General features: G+C 43.6%; 1 protein-coding gene across 4 annotated transcripts in view; it reads left to right on the top strand.

Moving 5' to 3' along the window:
* The window catches only part of LOC119159472 (myogenesis-regulating glycosidase), a 123,888-nt gene that overhangs the window by 9,131 nt on the left and 96,503 nt on the right, over positions 1 to 18,254 (top strand). For all 4 annotated transcript variants that reach the window (XM_075865698.1, XM_037412237.2, XM_075865691.1 and 1 more), the window contains one exon: positions 4,338 to 4,641. In XM_075865698.1, the coding sequence (XP_075721813.1) occupies positions 4,507 to 4,641 (135 nt within the window). In that variant the 5' untranslated portion in view covers positions 4,338 to 4,506. The remainder of the gene's footprint in view (positions 1 to 4,337; positions 4,642 to 18,254) is intronic.

Below are 18,254 nucleotides of genomic sequence, written 5' to 3'. Positions count from 1 at the left end.
TTGCAGGCAAGATCATGGCGAGGCACTGTTATTAAATACCTTTTTAATTAAAAAAGTGCGCAGTGTATCCATAGGTCACCTAATAAATTGGTGCTTACTGAGACTCGCTCAAGAAATATATTTTGCTCTAAAGACTTCCTCGGAATCATACTCGCCAAAATTTTCCTCAACTGGACTTACTTGTATCACTAAACTTAAAGGGGCCTTGCAACACTTTTGCGACAGTCTTACTTAGTACCGGAATGCTTGTAGCAATGATTGCTGAGACATATGCAACAAGGATGATGCAAATCAGTGCACGAAAAGGGATAAGTCCTCTAAATTCAAAACTTGAGCAGGGGACGATGAGAAACGTTTCCTTTTGCTCTTCACTCGCCTGCTGACGTCGAAGGTTACTTCCAATCGCAGTACGGGTCGCTTGAAAACATACGGGAAATGTCGCTTCATGGTGATCTTCATATAGTATCTCGCTACTGCTTTTTTTGACGGCATCGTTAGCATGGATACCACGAACCTTCTGCGTTGAGTAGCAGGCACTCCTTCGGTCACACACTGTGTAAGATACATGCAAACAATTTAGGTGGGGACACTTCTTGACCTGTATGCAAGACGCGTTTTACGGCAATGCTAGGGTCCACCGCATTCCTTATTTCTGGCTCTCTAAAAACAGGGCATGCGTTTCCACCTATAATTGTTGGCATACCATAGTTGCGTTCACAGACTAAGTGTCGTGTTCCTTGTTCTGAAAATACATAATTTAGAAACAAGTAATTTCTGAAAAATTGTGAAAAGGGCTTTTTACGGTTTTCAGCATTCGTTCGTATAGCCTAGCTACCACCATATGAATATTGTACGCGATTTGTCACGTCAAGCCAACAAAGAATGATTGGTCTTTGTCGTCACTTCACATGACATGATGTCACTTCCCATTACAAAAATAGCCAATGTGTGTCGCCGTAGTCCAAAGTCAAGGTAGTTTGTTTCATGATATAAATTATAACAGCTTCAATTTTGGTGTTGCAACTTGTGTAACGATATCGGCCCATTCCACGGCACCAGAAGAACTGATGAAAAAGACATGCTCGAGTTGTGTCGCAGGGACCTTTTAATCACAACCGCACTCACTCAGACTAATGATTTCGCATGTGTGTGAGGGAGCCTTAGTGACTCGACTCAAGTCTATTGGCATAAAATTAGCGTTTTGTCCTGATGCCAATGTCTCAAATGCCAATATCTTGCATTTTTTATCGAAAATGCGACTTACAAGAGATACATTTGTCAAGAACTTGCCGTGGAAAAGTTTGGGTTGGAGGGGGGGAAGGGGGGGGACATGGGGCTTTTTTTTCTAACTCACATTTCTGTTCAATAAATATTGACCTGGCATATGAACGCTAGTGTGTTGAGATACGTGTGAGTAGACTCGAGTATTATGGTAAGACAATATAAAACTGATAGTAATGGTTCTAACAGGTAGGTATCACCATAGGTCGGCAACAAAAGGTAGGGCTTACTCAGGCTCCTTCAAAAAATATATTTTGTGCAAAAGACTCATCTACGAGGGACTAAATCTTGCTAATATTTTCCTCAACTGGACTCACTCGGACCCAGATTCACTAAAGTTTTTTGCAATGTGACTCATTTGGGCTTCAACTCTTGAGTTAGTTTGCCGACCTACCGGTTTATCTGACCATGCATTCACAGCAGTGGCTCTTTGCATATAACTGTTTTGTGCCTGACTCTCTGATGTGTGTCATAGCAATGAACTGTGCCATGGCATTTAATTAAAGGTTTCCACGTTGGACTCTTTCTGAATTTGTCATTTGTGTGCATTATTTCAAAAGGCTACTTGTCTTTTGCTATGTTGCTAGATGTAGCTTGTGTAGCATGAAATGCACATATATACCAGAACACAACGAGTTCAGTGTGTCGCACCATATTTAGGCAGCACGTCATGCGATCTGTCACAAAGTGCGATGAAGTAATACTTCGAGCTGCCATGCTAGCAGATGCTCCACAACTTAAACATGATGCTTCCCAAGCGAAGCCTGGCTTTAAGCATGTTCCGTGCTTTTCCTTTGCTGGAAAGATCTGCTGTTTTTTTTGTGTGTGTGTGGAACGTTGAGAAGACCTTCCTCGAAAGTCCGGAATGCCTACAGCACGTGCATTGCAGTCTGCGGAAGCAACTTTATCGGGTACATACTATCGCGATGGAAAGAAGCTAGAACGGCGGAAAGCGTGGTTTTCAAGTGTGACATGCCTTGACGGTTGCTAGGCAAAACTTGTTCTTTCAGCCGTCGTCATAGGAGCACTAGAATTCCGCACCGGCTTGCGCTTGCGCTCATGCTCCAGCTTGCGCTCATGCACCATATGTGTTTATCATGTGCTAGTTATACTTAGCACTATAAACACACAAGTTTTCCAAAAGTGCCAGCCAGAGCATGATTTTTTAGAGCAACAGTCACGCCAGCTGAAAGCACAGATTTGCCTAACGGCAGCCAAAGCATGTTGCTGTTCAATTGAGTTGAAAGCCATGTATTTTGCTGTCCTTGTTTCGTTGCATTGCGATGGTACACCGTTACAGTTGCACTCAACATGCACAGTTCGCGCATGCACATGTGAGTTTTAATATTTCATATTATTGGCACGTGACTTGTGAAAGAGTACGGCAATGATTTGGTACTGCATACTACAGGAATACTAGATAAACATTACTGCTGCAAAGTGAAATAGCTGTCATCAAGCTTTTAATCATGCAGTAAGTGTACCTACTTGTACACTTTTACTGGGGCCAATAGTTTTTTCGTGTTAATTTCAATTATTAATTGGTAGAGTCTGTGCAATCTGAAAACACCACACTGGCACAATTCCCACGTCGTGTTGTGATCTCTACAGGAAGCGTTGAGTAATATGTTCCTCTTGTGCTGATATTTTTTGCATCCAACGATGGCACAGGGGTGCCCAGATTACTTCCTGTAAGCGGGAAGCGGGAGCAGCGTGACTAAGTACTCTCATAGTAATAATGAGATCTAAGAGACAATAGTGCCAAGCAAAGTAATAGTAATGTAAATGTGAAGAAAAAAAAGTGGATGAAAAGATAACTTGCCAAGGGCAGGGACAGAACCTGTGACCTTTGAATACCCGTCCGATGCTCTACCAACTGAGCTACCATGGCAGCTGTCACCCCATCCACTTTATTGGGTATATGTGCGAATTAAGTGTCAGTGTCGGTCGGCATTCAATTATTATACAAGAGATTACTGTTCATCTGTCAGCTAGTAATAAGATCATGCTCTATGTGACGCCAACAGGCATAAAGAGTGTTCCACACTCACCCTAATGGCTACAGGCAACACTGACTGACACTCCCATGTTTAGTTTGCACATATAGCCAATCCAGCATTTCCTTCCCTTTTGAAGGAGTATGTGGTCACACAATGATATTGTATGCTGTGATTTAGGTATTTTTGATTTGTTTTTATTTTTTGTGTGCCAAGCAATTCAACTTGTCCCCACTGATTTAAATGTACTTTGAATTTGTAAACCCCCCTACAACAATTCTCCGAGAGGGTGCTGTAGGTATAAGTATAAATAAATAAAGTATAAATAAATGAAATGGATAGGTGGTGTAGCCTCCATGGTATCTCAGGTAGAGCATCGGACGCGTTATTCAAAGGCTGCAGGTTCGGTCCCTGCCCGTGGCAAGTTATCTTTTCATCCACTTTTCTTTCTTCACATTTACATTACTATTACCTTATATAACACCCCCTGTACTTGTCATTTTTTCCTGTTAATTTCATTATTACTTTGTCTAACAAAGAAAACGAGCCCTCAAATAGCCTTCCTTTCCTTCATTCATAGTGAGGTGCTCCCTTGTATTTTAAAGTTCCAAAGACATTGCTTGCTATGTCAACTTGGCACAACAAATACTTGCCTTGGCAGTTCAGAGCAAAGTGGCTGTCTGGGTGCAAGAGTATGCATCGGGAGCCTAGGCGCTTAGATGCTAGATAGGCGTGTCCTGGTCTATAGCGTAATCACTTGAACTACTGCCATTCCTTTTGTGTTTTTGCCCTGAATGTGGCTTGCCTGTTTCCTGTACCTTTCCTGTAAAAAGAAAAAACATTTGTTTCGGGTTTATCGTATACGTGTGATAGGGTAAGAAGTTAATTCTGAATTCTTCAGGTTTGCATGTACAGCCATCCTTGATAAGATGCTTGCTTAAGATGCACAAATCTGTTGACCATGATGGCCTGTGCAAACAAGAACACAGTACAAGACAAGGAAAACAAGAAAACCCAAGTACATATGTCTGATGTGGTGACTTGTTTTGTTTTCAACAGCCTTCCAGAGGCATTAGGGGCTGCCAGCACAGAGGACCTGCTGCCGCTTGCAAGTGTGGCGGGGCCCTCTTTAGAGCAGGAGGCCAACAGCCAGCCAGCGACAGCTGCCACCTCGCAGAATACCACACCACGGGACACACCACCATCTACACCAGGCCTGGCACGACGTATGTCGGGTGTGCCGGCCCTTAAGCTCAACCTTGATGACACCACTTGGAGCACCGTGCGGCCCCCCAAGGCTGTCGGTGCCACGCACCTTGCGCAGCGCAAGGAAGAACCGAAGCGCTCTGGACTGGCCAATAAGGTGCGGGATTTTGTGTGGCAACACTTTTACAGCGAACGAAAGCTGTTGTAAAACAACAGCCAGTTTTCATGGCACAGTGGTCTACTGCCAGTGTCCATATCAGTGACCACGCACAATGAGGAAAATTCACGGGAGTCTAGTACACTGTCACAAAGCAACACAGGTGCTTGACACTCCTTCACAAGTAGACCCTATAGAGGCATCTTGCTGGACAAGGAATCGAGTTGACACATGTACTGTAGCATGTTAAAAGAGGAAAATAACAACCATGTGTCTCACAATGCGAACGGCATAATGGAATGGTGGTTCAAAGCTTCTCACCCATTACAAAAGGTTAAGCCATAATTCTTTGTGATCAGCCACTGTATCAACTAAGTGCACATAATTAATGCTTTGAATACATATTGAGGCCTTCTCGCTTCTCTACACAGTGATTCCACTCCTGCGCCAAATAAGACTTACTGCGCCATCCTGCTAATATGAAAGAAAATTGTGCCACATTACGCCAGTGTCAGATTTGGGCGTGCCTATCATCGTCAATAGCCACGTGGGTGCGTCAAAACATGTGCATCCTGTTCTTGGGGCTGCAAATGTCAGATCTTGATACCTAGAACTGTTCTGCGGAATGAAAAGCAGTCGTGTGTACGTCTCAAGTAATCTGCGATGCTATGCTTGGTGTCGATGCTGCTTTTATTGTGCAAGTAGGCTCCATGGCTAAACGCGCTCTCAGCAGAGGCTCTTGATGTCTAGGCCAATCGGTAGCGTGCAGCGGCGATTAATTGGTGGACGTCGTCGTTCTAGGAACGCTGCTCATTTCAAGAGTCACACTGCATTTAATTGAAGCAGTTTTCACCAATACACGCCTGCTGCCAGAATGTCTGTCTCTTTTATTTCTAAACATCACGATCGAGTTTTCCGTGTTTCGTGTCCATTGAAGAGCATGTGAATGCTGAGGACGCGTTGCACTTTTCCTCAAATATACCTTATCCATGGGTCTTCATCCAGAAGAGCTTTTTCGTAATTCCTTCACCAGCACATCCGCGTTTGTAATCGCTCTTGCAGTCAAGGCCCCTAAAATAAAGGCCCCTCCTTTTTAAGCTCGTGAGTGCAAGGGCCCTAATTCTAATTTTTCGTGTGCTTTCAAAAAATATCATTTTATAATAAAAAAAATGCCTCCTGGTCGGAGCAGCCACAATTTGGTTTTGGTACCCGCACCTTTCAGACCGGGCTCATCGCTGACAGCCCTGATGTCGGAAGGCCCACTTTGAAGCTGCTACGTCATGTTACATGTCCACCCCTTGCTTTCCAGAGTTACAGCTGATGGTAAAAAAAAAAAATATATTAAACATCATAGTATTGCACAATAGACGAACAAAGTGCTTAGTAATGCAAACAACAGAAAGGGATAGAAAAGACGAGAAGAGAGCACTGAACAAACAACCAAGGTTTATTGCAAACGAACTGCAATATATAGGAAAACAGAATCTGCGCATAACCACGCAACATAAGCAAAATCGCACATACATGCGCCTAACGGCCTACCTTACCAAGAGCCAGTCACACCAGTGGACTCCAAATAACAAATTTCACATTCGTGAAGCAAAACCGAGGTACGCTAACACAGAAAGCACCAAGTTGTTGAATGTGGAAAGCTTCGGTAATCTCGCGCTCACGCTGATTTTTATATTGCCCCATGATCACACACTTGTCAAAAATTGGCTGACAACCACACTTTTTACAACGGTCCGCCAAGTGGCTGGGAACGGAGCCTTTTAGAGAGTAAGCGTTCTCCCTCAACTGATCATTTATGCATCGGCCTGTTTGGCCAATGTAACACAGCCCACGAGTAAACAATATCTTGTATACAATCGCTAAAACACATTCAACATAGCGCGTAGCATGTTTCTTAATGCATGCTTCTTTCTTAGGTCCTTCGCTGTTGACCGTGCGACGTAGCCCAGCGAGCTTGTCGGGTGCGCAGAACACAACTCTTACACCTATTTTTCCAGCGACCTTTTTTAGCCTATGGGAGGCCTCGTGTACGTAGGGAATAACAGCCGTGCTAGAATGAGGCTTGTTGAGTTGGCTGTTGCTTTGTCCCTTAGCAGGCACTTTTAGTGACTTAACGAGAGTCTCGGCAATGGAAGTTAGCAGTGGATTAAGAAAACCTGCTTGTTGAAGGCGGTGAACTTGGGGCGAAAAACTGCAATCTATCTGGTGGTGACAAGAGCGAGTTAGAGCTGCCTTTAGGCAGTAAAAAGCAATGCTTTGCTTGACTAGCTTAGAATGGGCGGACGTAAAAGGAAGAAGGCTTTTTTTTTATGCGTGGCTCGTATCGTCAACAGACATGGTTCACCAAAAAAAGCATTTCCGAGTCTAGAAATCGTAGCTTGGTATCAGAAATAAGCTCCGACGTTAATTCTAGTTAATCGTAGCTTGGTATCAGAAATAAGCTCCGACGTTAATTCTAGTTGCTTTATTTCACTCCAAAATGCGTCAAATATCTCATTGGTGGTTTGCCGAGGGTCAGATTGATCGATGCGGTAAAACACTAAAAAGTCGTCAACGTAGCGGAACACTTTAACTGTGCTTGTCTAATTAATGTTAGCCATGAGACTTCTGTCATACCGCGCAAGTAACAGGTCACTAAGAACCTGAGCTAAACACGAGCCAATGCACACTTCTTCCCGCTGAGTGTAGAAGGTGTCCTTGTGAAGTACAAAGGTCGAATGTAGATAAAAGTGCAGTAGTTCCGAAAACCTGTGAATATGAGTTCCACATGCATTCTGAAATTTGGTGCAGCCATAATGCTCAATGCACTGGCTAACTTCATCGCACACAAGGTCATGAGGTGAAGAATAAAACAAGTCCTTGACATCAACAGAGATGGCACTTTCTCGTTTCGGACACCCATTCCGGAGGTAATCACTGACAGTGACTGGGCTCTTGATTCGACAGTGTTCATCGATGGGCAGGACTGCTAAAGACTTTTGAAGATGCAATGCAACAGGGTGCTGCCAAGTACTGCACTCGGAGATGATGGCTCTGAAGGGATTGTCTTCTTTGTTTGTCTTCACTGAAAAGAAGACCGAAACGCTCAGGCTTTTTGCCGTTTTTACGGACTTCTCTAAAGTGGTTATTCCCACTTTGTCGCAGTTTTGCCGCTTGTGTTCTCACGCTCTAGTTCTTTTGATAGCTGGGAGCACCTTGAAATTCTTTCGCATGGCTTCTTTAGCCTTGCCGTCATACGATTGCTTTGGCATAAGCACAAGCCCTCCTTCCTTATCAGATTGGAAAAGCTTGACATCGGCCCTTCGTAGGCTGGCGACGACGACACTAGACCTTTGTCAAGCCGTCTTGATGTCTTGCAAAAGGCACTCAACCCCCTCCTGGACAAGTCGACCAATTTCGTCATCTTTTACTCGTTCAACGCTGCTTCTTACGAGGTTAAGCAGCTCCACCTTGTCCAGGTTTGAATGCTCTCAGAATTTCGGTCTATTTTGCAACACTTTTTTTACACCTGCAGGAACTGCAACGTCTCCAAGAATGACGACTTCTTTTTCTGGTGGGGTTCGTTAGCCTCTCTTTTTTGGCAGCCAAGATAGAAGCTGGCCCCATAAAAACTCAGCTGCTTGTCGCGCTAAGCGAGGATCCCGACGAAAGAACCTCTCCCCGATCCTTTGGTGCCTGCTTCAAATTTGCACTGGGAAAGCGTTCTGTGTAGAAGGGGATTTGTTGCCAAGCTTCGGAGCGAAGGATACGGCAAAGCCTGTTCGCATGTCCAGTAGACGGAGTAAGCCCTCCGAAGAGACGCAAGACTTCAGGAGGCAAGTAGGGATTCTTCAGAGAAAACGTGAACAGTCTTGCCCTACAAGATGCAGTGGCGTCAAGCTGACACATAAAGCAGATGACTGTAGGCACAACGATTATGTTGCTTCCTTGAGGACCCTTCAGTAGCAGGGCCTCCTCAGTGAGGTCTGCTGGATGATGCAGCCACTTTTGAGATGTGCGCTGAACTTGCAGTTCCTTGGGCACATCCTTGAAGATGCTGTGGCATCTTTGCAGAGATGTCTCTGCATGGGGAATTCGGGTGAAGTGCGTCCCTTCCCTCTCTAGCACATGCAAAGTATGCAGCCGCCATGTACTTGGAAGGCATTCCGCTTTGGTAGAAGGCCAATGCCAACACCACTTAAAGGGGGACAAAGGGGGTTTAATGCTCTCGCCTGGGAAGGTGCCTACCTCTGGTTTAACTGTGTATAACTGGAGGATATTTGTTTAACTGTGTATAACTGAGGACATTCTAGCTCCCTCGGGATAGTACGGTGCACACCAACTCCTTGGTGCAGTGCATACCCGCTCTTTGGTGCAGTGCATACACTCCAGGAAACAAAGCACTTTTTGTGCAGCCTGTTTGCATTGAGAGCACAACACGAAGGGTATTCGAGCCATCTGTAGCACATGTGCCAGTGATCACATTTGTGCCCTTAAGGGTAGATGCTATTCGAAGACACTTTTTTTTTTAAATATTCACCCTAGAGCAATGAAACTTGAGCTGTTTATGGCACTTTTTATGCTGACTTCAAATATTTAATTAGTTTTCTTGCAAGTTGCACACTTTTAACTCTGCAACATGACAAAGTGAAAAACTTAACCCTTTTGCCCCTCCCCCTCTTTTCATCCCTAAACTTCTCTAATTTTTTACCATTCTTAGTTCAAAATGTTTCAAATAAAGTGTAGAATGCAAATAACTAATAAAAATAGACATGAAAAGTCCATATTTCACCTACCCTAGTAAAAGTTGACATACAACTTATTTTTTATACAATAAAGTATTTGAATTTAAACTAGATAATTGCGTTTGTCATACTTTCGAAAAAATTTGGGCAAAATGTCATGTAGATCCGAGCACTAGAAGTGCCCGAAAAAGGAGGGGCACATTGGAAAAAATGGTAAAATATGTATTCTGAGAAAAACGAGCTTTAAAGTTAAAATTTAGTTTTTATTTATGAAAAATATCATTAAATTTGATGAAATTTGCACACCAAAAAGAACAATCTTTCTTGTAGTGGCCACTGCAACTAAAATACGCCAGCACCGCGAGTTTGTTCCTCTCGGGTTTTTCGAGCCGACACTTCACAGACATTTCAAAGACAGGGCCATGAAACGCTTGCCAAACTTCCGGTCCATCTAGCAGAGCCTTGTGTCAACTGCAAGCTAGGAAGAAGTTTGACAGGACTCTGAAATCAAAACTAAGTCCAGTGTCATGCCATTTTATAGCCATGTTTGTGCCACATACCGTCGTACATAATGGCAATGTCGTCCCTGCTAAGTCCTCTCACTGCGAGCTCTTTCGACCTCACAAGATTGGCGCTGACGTCATCCATTGCCGCATCACGAACTTTCCGGCTGATGGGTGTGAATGACTTTTGATGCATTGGCTTTTGCAAGCCAACAACTGCCGCAAATCGGACCAGCTGCTCGTAGCCTATTCTACAGAGAGCGCCGCACAACGGCTTTCACTTGCGAGCAATGCCTTTTTTCATTCATAATGGAGATAATTACACGAGAAAAGAATTGTTCAGCTGCGGTGCTCGACTAGACATGGACCCCACAAATAGGGTTCACAGCACATACAGGCGCACAGCGGCCAATGGCGATCTCCGATCCGTACCACGTGATAAGCCAGTCGCAGCGCTTGAAAAATATGCAGAAGCGTGCTTCTTTTTATTATTTCTTGTGCTGCATCAGCGAGAGAAACTGTTGTTCTTTGAAGAGTGAGGCTCGACTCTTTGACTCATGCGATCAACAATGGGGAGCGGCGGTGCATTATTGGCGGCAAGGTGCTCGAAGACTGCACACTTTGGACTTTTTACCAGGCACCTTGTGCTGTTTAGATGCAATTTTAAAGCATTTCCAGTTAAGTCTCGACCTGTATGTTTTTTTTATAACAGTAGAGATACTAATCTTATCAAAACAGGTGAAAATAAAAAATCAGTAATTTTGAAAAAAACTCGCGTTTTTCGACCCGCATCTCCCCTTAAATCCGAAGTTCACAGTTGCTCCTCTAGTGACACACCCGTGGCTGCTTTCGTGCTTGTTGAAGACGGGTGTCGCATTCTTCTCTGCTTGAGTAGCAATTGATGGCAGGCCTGGTACGGGGGTTATTTTGTCACCTGAGCCCTCTGGAGATAGGCCTGCTCTTTTTATCTCTGCGTCAGCCGTATTGGTCGCCCCACTTGCACGATGGTGTGCTATGGATTTGGACATTACAAAATACACGACGACAACTGCAAAACAAGTCGAGGATGTCAATATAAATTGCTATCGCAATAAAAACAAAATAGTTTTCACCTCCGATTCGTCTTAGGCTAACGCATAAGGTACCCCGTTAGTTTTTTCTTTTTCTACTTCTTGCAGTGCTTTCTAGAGCGCGCGAGGGCGTTTTGTGTTTACATACAGAATGTCCCAGACTTTTCACTAAAAGGAAAACGAAGTGTGTTAAAGCATGTAGTCCACCGTTTAATGCACTTTCTGATACTTCTGCAGAAGCTCAGTTCGGCCCTGGAAATGTCACTGTGCGAGCTTTTTTGCTGCAACTTTGTTCGCTTGCCGGAAGACCTGTAGACCTGAAAAACATTTTTTTTCTGCCTATTTTGTGGTGATGGACATTGTATAGTTTGTTCAGAGAGTATGGTGAAAACGAGAATGTGGCCCTTTTATCAGTGCTACCCTCACAACATAAACTCGTCATATATTGCCAGCTTTACTGCCACTCTGGCATGCAAACGAAATGCATGCATAGCTCAGCTGCTATTAAATGCTGTTTGGGGCTTGGAACCAACCCCGACACCACCTAGGACGGCTTTACATGTTTGAGTACTGAATAAGAATAGTTGTAGATTGTTTGGAGCAAAGTACAGCATCCTTTAAGGAGGTTTGGTTATTGTCATGACCTGCAGAGAAGTGCAAGCCCTGAAAAATCCAACCTGCACATGAAAGATATGATTAGCACATGTTGGCTGTGCTGAGAAATCGCAGCTGGCTTTTGGAACTGGAGTCCGAACTAGCACATGCATAAAATGCATATGATGGGGCACCAATGTGCAGCTGCACGTTGGCTGTGTTGTTCTTGTGGTGGTAAGAATGGGGTCCATAGTTTGACTTCTGGCCATTGCAGCTGCATTTCAAACTGGCAGAAAGCAAAACCAAGTTGTAACTGCATATGATAGAACATCGAAGATCATTCTGGGGCACTCCCTGAGGCATCAATCATAGTTACGGTGTTTTTTGATACAATAAAATCTATGGATGGATTTTATTTTCAAGATATGCTCTACCAAAATGCCTGAGAAATAAGGAATGGGGCTGAGTGTGTATTTGAGTTGAATGCAGGATAACCTGCATTCACACGGTTCTCTGTCCTTTACATTTAGTGTATGAAAAGGTTGCCTTTATTTAAATTTGGCGCCACGAGAGGGGGAGAAGAATGATGGGTGCTTGTCCTCTCGGCTGGGAATATATTTTTGCATTGTGTGTCTTAAACTTGGCACCCCCGGAGCTAAGCTGGTTTATTGTTTTTTGGGGAAGCGAAGTCTTGGGCAAACTCACTGAAGCTGGCACCAGTCCAGGGCATGTGTCGGCAAACGAAATGCGCACTGCAGTATGCAGTCTGCGCAAGGGCAGCTCTGTGGACGTCGTGCTGTGCCGTGCTATGCTCAACGCTATTGTGGAAACCCTCAGGCATGTGTAGCCCTAGTGCCGAGCTTACTATTTCCTCTTGGGGATGGGGTGCTCTTACTGGTTTTTGCGAAAGGTCTGTACTCTGATGATTCAGCTTTATTCTAGTGCCTGCTTGCCCTTTGGCTTAGGATACTGCTCCTTAGCACACTGTGGATTGTGGGCATTTGTGCTGGTGCTGTGCTGGTGCCTGATAAACCTTAGGAAACATATGCCTTTGATGTAGGGTCGTGCAAAACTTTATTTCATTTTAGCTGCTGCTTGCTCATTTCTTTAATTTGGATTAACAGTAGTTTGCTATTGCTTACAGTATAATTTACAGTACTGAGCTTTTTTTTGATTTAATTGGATGTTTTGTTTCAACTCAATGCTAAACTAGGCTATGTTTCAGTAAGTTCTCAGTAGCATTAAATAAATGGAACCTCAGTATTTGTTTGAATGTAGACTATTGTTTACATTTTTACATTACATTTATCAGTTGATGGGATGTTTTCAAATGCAGAGTACTGCTATGAGGAAGCATTCACTTGATTTCTTTGCTTTTTAATAGATATTCTACAAGCTTGGTGCCTAAAACTGTCTTTAATGCACAATGGCATGCAAAGTAGGAGGCTCTCAAATACAGTTTCTTATTGTTTTTTTTCTTTATGTTGTTGTTACCATCAATTACTGCAGATTGGTTGCTATGGAGCTGCAGTTATGTTTTTCATAAATGTTTCATTGTTTTGCCTTGCAAAGGAATTGTATATGCAGCACTCATTTTAGCCTTCACTCTTCACATACTGTTTTCTTATTTAGGCTTTCTTCAATTTGAGGATACTGATGCATTTTTTTTTCCACCCTGTTACTACTCTGTGATGCCAGAATCTCTCCAATTTATGAAAAATGACCAGGTATGACCTAGGTACTTTAATGTGACCTTTTCAAATTGTCCACCAAATAAAGCTTGCTTTAGCATTTGTTTATAAGGAATTTGTGCATCCTGTAAAAATCATAGGAGGCAGCTATTGCATCGCACAGAAAGGTGCTGACACACATACCGTTCAGTAAAGCTGCAAACCACTTAGCTGTGCAATGCCAAAAGCTGGCTGTAGACTATACAGACAACATATTTTCAATTGTTGTTTTTTTGCATTTTGCATGGCATGATAAGCCTGGTTCCTTGCCATTGCTTCTTCTTGAGTGCACGGCATTCCTCCTCATTGATATCTCAGCTTCCATATTTTTCTTATTCTTTGTTTATTATTTATTCAATGATTACCCTGCTTAGCCCGAAAACGCCACACCAGGGGGAGTTACAATGTCGAAAAAAATACATCTCTATTAATACAGCACACTTGATTATTTGATAAACGATTCTATTCTCTAATAGAACAAACAAAAAATGCATTAGCATACAAATTAGATCTGATATGGTACTCTAAAATCTTGAAACAATGATCGTTTCACGAGGAGATATAATAAAGACTGTGAAGGTACTTTTCTTTTCAAATGCCGGTTTTACCTTGAAATATTTGGTACAGGATCTTTAGTCGTAATTTCTTTCGATGCGATGAGAGTAATTTACATGCTGCTTCCTTTTTTATATTGGTGCAAACTGTCATTTCTTTAGTACCAACTTAGGACCCGTTGCTCGTTGTCTAAAGCTTTCTGCGAGAAATTCGTAAAATGTCATTGACTATTTCACTGGTCCATGCACTTTTATATTGCACACGTGAAATGTGCAGCCACGGCTAGCTGGTTTTTGCTCTACGGGGCGACACATTGAGGAAGTTTTGGGTTCCGACATGGTCAGCCTAGGCCGTGCATGCTCCTGGCACACCACTTCAGGTAGAGCAAAACTGGCTGCTCGCGGGCTCTCTACAGACGTGGCCGCAGCTGTACTGTAACAAGGTCAGAGGTTTAACCCGTGACTTGAGTGGCAGCATACCAGCAATGGCGGAATTTCAAAATGCCACAAAATGAGAATTGGTACAAGCAGTGTAACTAAACTAGTGTTCATTTCAAAGTGATAGCTTAGTTATATTTGTGTCCTTATTTTTTTACAGTGGCCATGCACCATATTTCAGTGTGCTTCATAATTAGGCATTCACTTCATACTTACGGCTATACGGAAACATGTAATAGCAGCTATTTTGTAACATCTAAGGAGCAGCATGTAGTTGTTGACATATGCAAGTGGGGAAGCTGAAGAGGTCGCTGTCATAAGGGATACGTATATATTTTACAAAAGATATGTAATTGGCGCACAAGTACAGGCAAAACAAGTGAATGTGAACACAAGGAGTGGATAACAGTCCTCAAGTTAATAGTGTACAGGGTACTCCGAAGGAGCACAGTCACTAGTGCGGGTTTGGTCTTGGCGAGCTGCAGGGCTGCGTTCATTGTTGCTTCGCTTGACTAACGCCATCGCATACACGTGTTCGGACAGCCAGTGCGCCAAGCGCAGCATGGCTAGTACACAGTACTGCTCTCAAACAAGTCGCAATCCTTCGTTGCCTGCGGCAACACTAAAAACGCAGCACAGCACTCGTTGAAAACGGCAGCGGGGAAGCAAACAAGGCTTGTTCAGGCCATGGGCGAAAAGTACAACAAAAAGGGTGCTGCAAGCACGTTGCTCTCATGGTCTGAAGCGCAAAGCCCGATCTCTCAAGCGAGGGCAAAATCCGCTCGCGTTGGCTTTAAGAGGTACGGTATGGGGTACTACACTGTACCGCTCTTTACCGCTCTTCGGTCTAGCCACTGTACAGTACAGGTTGGCGTAGTAGACTGTACCACACTGTACCGCTCTTTGGTCTAGCGTTCGGAAGGTGCAACGAAAGGTAAGCGTTCGCTGCGTGTGCGAGGCGCTGTTGGCGAAGTCTGAGCGAGCTCCATAAAATGCGTGCTCACCCTTCATCGTCCAGAGGGTTTCTGATCGACTCTCGATGTGCGCACGCGAAATGTCCCGAGAGACTCGAGCGCAGCGCCACGAGCGACATCCGGGCGAGAGGGGTCAACGTCACTCTCACTCCCTCAGCGCTGACGAACCACGGGGGAGGGGAGGAGAGTCATGTTAGGACATAAGAATGGCAGAAATAGGCGACAAAGTCTGCACAGTGGCGGTAGGCTAGCCTCAATTCCTACAAGCTTTAGTTAAAGGGTGTCTAAAGCAAAGGGGTTGCTTAAGTTGAATTCACAGCTATGGAGGATGGCTAGAAACCAGTTTGTGGCATGCACTGCCGTGCCTTGGGTAGTGAACTCGTATCATATTTCTTTGTGTAAGCTATAAAAACTATTCGGTCTGCATGTTAGAATCATTGCATGTACAATGCTACAAGTATGGTGATAGTAAGGTGGTTTACATGTACACTAAAAGGACACAAAAGTCAAATAACAATACCGATTGTTGGCCTAGTTGGTACATGCTTACTGACATGCTTTGGCCGCAAGTAACACACGCACAAAGTAAAGAAATACTCAATGACAAACGCAAGCGGCACTTCCAACTAAAGTAGACCGGGCGCAAATACTTATCGGAGAAAAGATTGTTCGATAGCTGGATAGCGTAAGGCTGTGTGAAGACTGCGCATGTCTCTATGTTGCTATTTAAGTCTAGATTTGTGCCCAGTCTACTTTAGTTGGAAGTGCCACTTGTGCTTGTCGTTGAGTATTTCTTTACTTTGTGTGTGTGTTATTTGCGGCCAAAGCATGTCAGTAAGTCAAATAACAGTTTATGTGAGAGTGAAAGCTTAATATATGACAATTTCTAATACAACATTATGAACAGTATGGCCCTACTTACCGAGAAATTAAAGTAAATGCACGCGAACACATGCGCTACGATAAGACATTCTCGAAATGATCCCAGTAACGTCAAACGAACCCCCTACAATTAATCACTAGTAGTCAAACTAGCTACACTAAATAAAAAACCTTCCGTGCATCAAGAGATGTTATAAAATACTGTTTGTTCGCTTCTGTGTGATTCATGGAAAAAGGAACCTGCAGACGTTATTATGAAAAATGGAGCGAGTGGTTAAAAAGTTAAATTTTCGCCTGGTTAAACTAGACAGGTCGTGCCATCTAGCGGGGTCCAGTTGAACCAAAACACGTCTACCATCTCGGAGCCAATTGCAGCCGTTGTTTCTTCTGTGGCTCGCGCTGCTTTCGTTCTCCTGCTACTAGTGTCGGCGTCCGCGCAGTCAAGCTGGGTAGCATTGTGCACGGCAACAGTGATGCGAGACGGTCCGGCGGGTAATTTGAAGTGCGCTGACCTGATGCGAACCACTAAAACGTGATTTTATTTCAAAATAAGCATTTCCTTGGCACAAAAGTAACACTACGAGGTTTCTGGACCGCTATTTCAACAATCAACGCTCACTTAATGGTTGCCTTTAGTGTCCTTTTAAGCTAGAACATGTAATATTGATTCCTGAGGAACATAATATTTGGGAGAAAAATTTCTTTTTTGTTGCTTACTTAATGAGTGAATGCATATTTTTCAGAAAGCTTTTTAGTAAGCACATTAATGAATAATAATAATTGATGGGGTTTGATATGTCCCAAAACCACGATATGATTATGAAAGGCTCCACAAATTTCGACCACCTGGTGTTTTTTCACATGTACCTAATCTAAGCACATGGGCCTCGAGCATTGTCGCAAGCAAGTTAAAGGCCAACTGCAATGTAATTGTGTACACCACCAAAAGCCGATTTATAGGCAGTCCAGCTGGAGACAATGCTGCCTGCTAAATTTCAGCTTCAAAATGCAAGTCATTACCTAAGAAAAAGCTCACCGACAATGCGATTTTTTATACTGAATCTAGCAAAAACGATGCCATTACAGCTGACAGGACGCGACATCAGCAGCGGCGCGTCAGACCAGCCAATGCAACCGAATCGTCTCCTCTGCGCTCCAAAGTATGCACTTCGCGGCCGTGCTCCAGAGTTTTCTCTTGAAACGGTAACAAAAAAGCAGACAATCTAAACATGCATCGTGAAGGATACATGATCACAAATGCTGGATAAAGTGCCTATCTAAATACCGGCAGCCCACTTCGCACCTATTGTCTCGTCTTGCTGTGTTGGTGAACTTGCTGGTTCACAATAAATGATGCCGCTTGCTTACGCTTTGGATATCCTTGATTCATTAATAACTATGGATCATAAGATATTTTTTTCAATACCGATGCTTGCTTTGGCACACTCCCATTTGTTTCAAAAGCATCTCTGAATTTCTGTACATACTTGTCCGACTGCACCCAAAACCTTTACATAAAACCTACAGTCGTACAATCACTTTTCTTATAATGTGATTATGTGCTTTGAACAGAGCACAAAACATTTCTATCAAACTTCGCTGCTTTGACTACTCGCCACAAGAAACGAGCCGACCAGCTTTAGGAGCTTTGATTACCTGATCATGAATGGCGCAGCTTATCTAGGTTTTCCCAGGTCATCTTTTTACTAGTTGTGTCTTTAAATAGTGGTATGCTATAATTTAGCGAGCAAAGCACGCTAACAAAATGAATTTACGCTATACTAAAGCTATCAAATACGAATACATGTCGTCGCTAGTGCTTCTCGAAACCCTGGTCTTCGTCGAGTTTATGCCTCTCGGGGCTTCCTGCGGGCTGTTGTTTCCAGTCGTCGAATATTGAAGGCACTGCGTCTGGATTGAACATTTCCTGTTTCAACAGTGTTTTGGTGGAGAGACACTGGTCGTGTTTATATTCGTCATCTCTGAAGTTGCGCATAAAGCACGCTCTTTGATACCTCCCATTCCTTTCGCCTTATACTCCGATAACCCACAGCTTTTGGAGCTTCACATTTTTAGAAAAAGCATAAACTCTGGTCCCAGCCATAACATGTTCCTGCAGTCTACAGCTGCAT

The sequence above is a fragment of the Rhipicephalus microplus genome, chromosome 1 (assembly GCF_043290135.1).
Source record: "Rhipicephalus microplus isolate Deutch F79 chromosome 1, USDA_Rmic, whole genome shotgun sequence".
NCBI lineage: Eukaryota > Metazoa > Arthropoda > Arachnida > Ixodida > Ixodidae > Rhipicephalus > Rhipicephalus microplus.
This window is presented reverse-complemented; position numbering and strand designations above follow the sequence as displayed.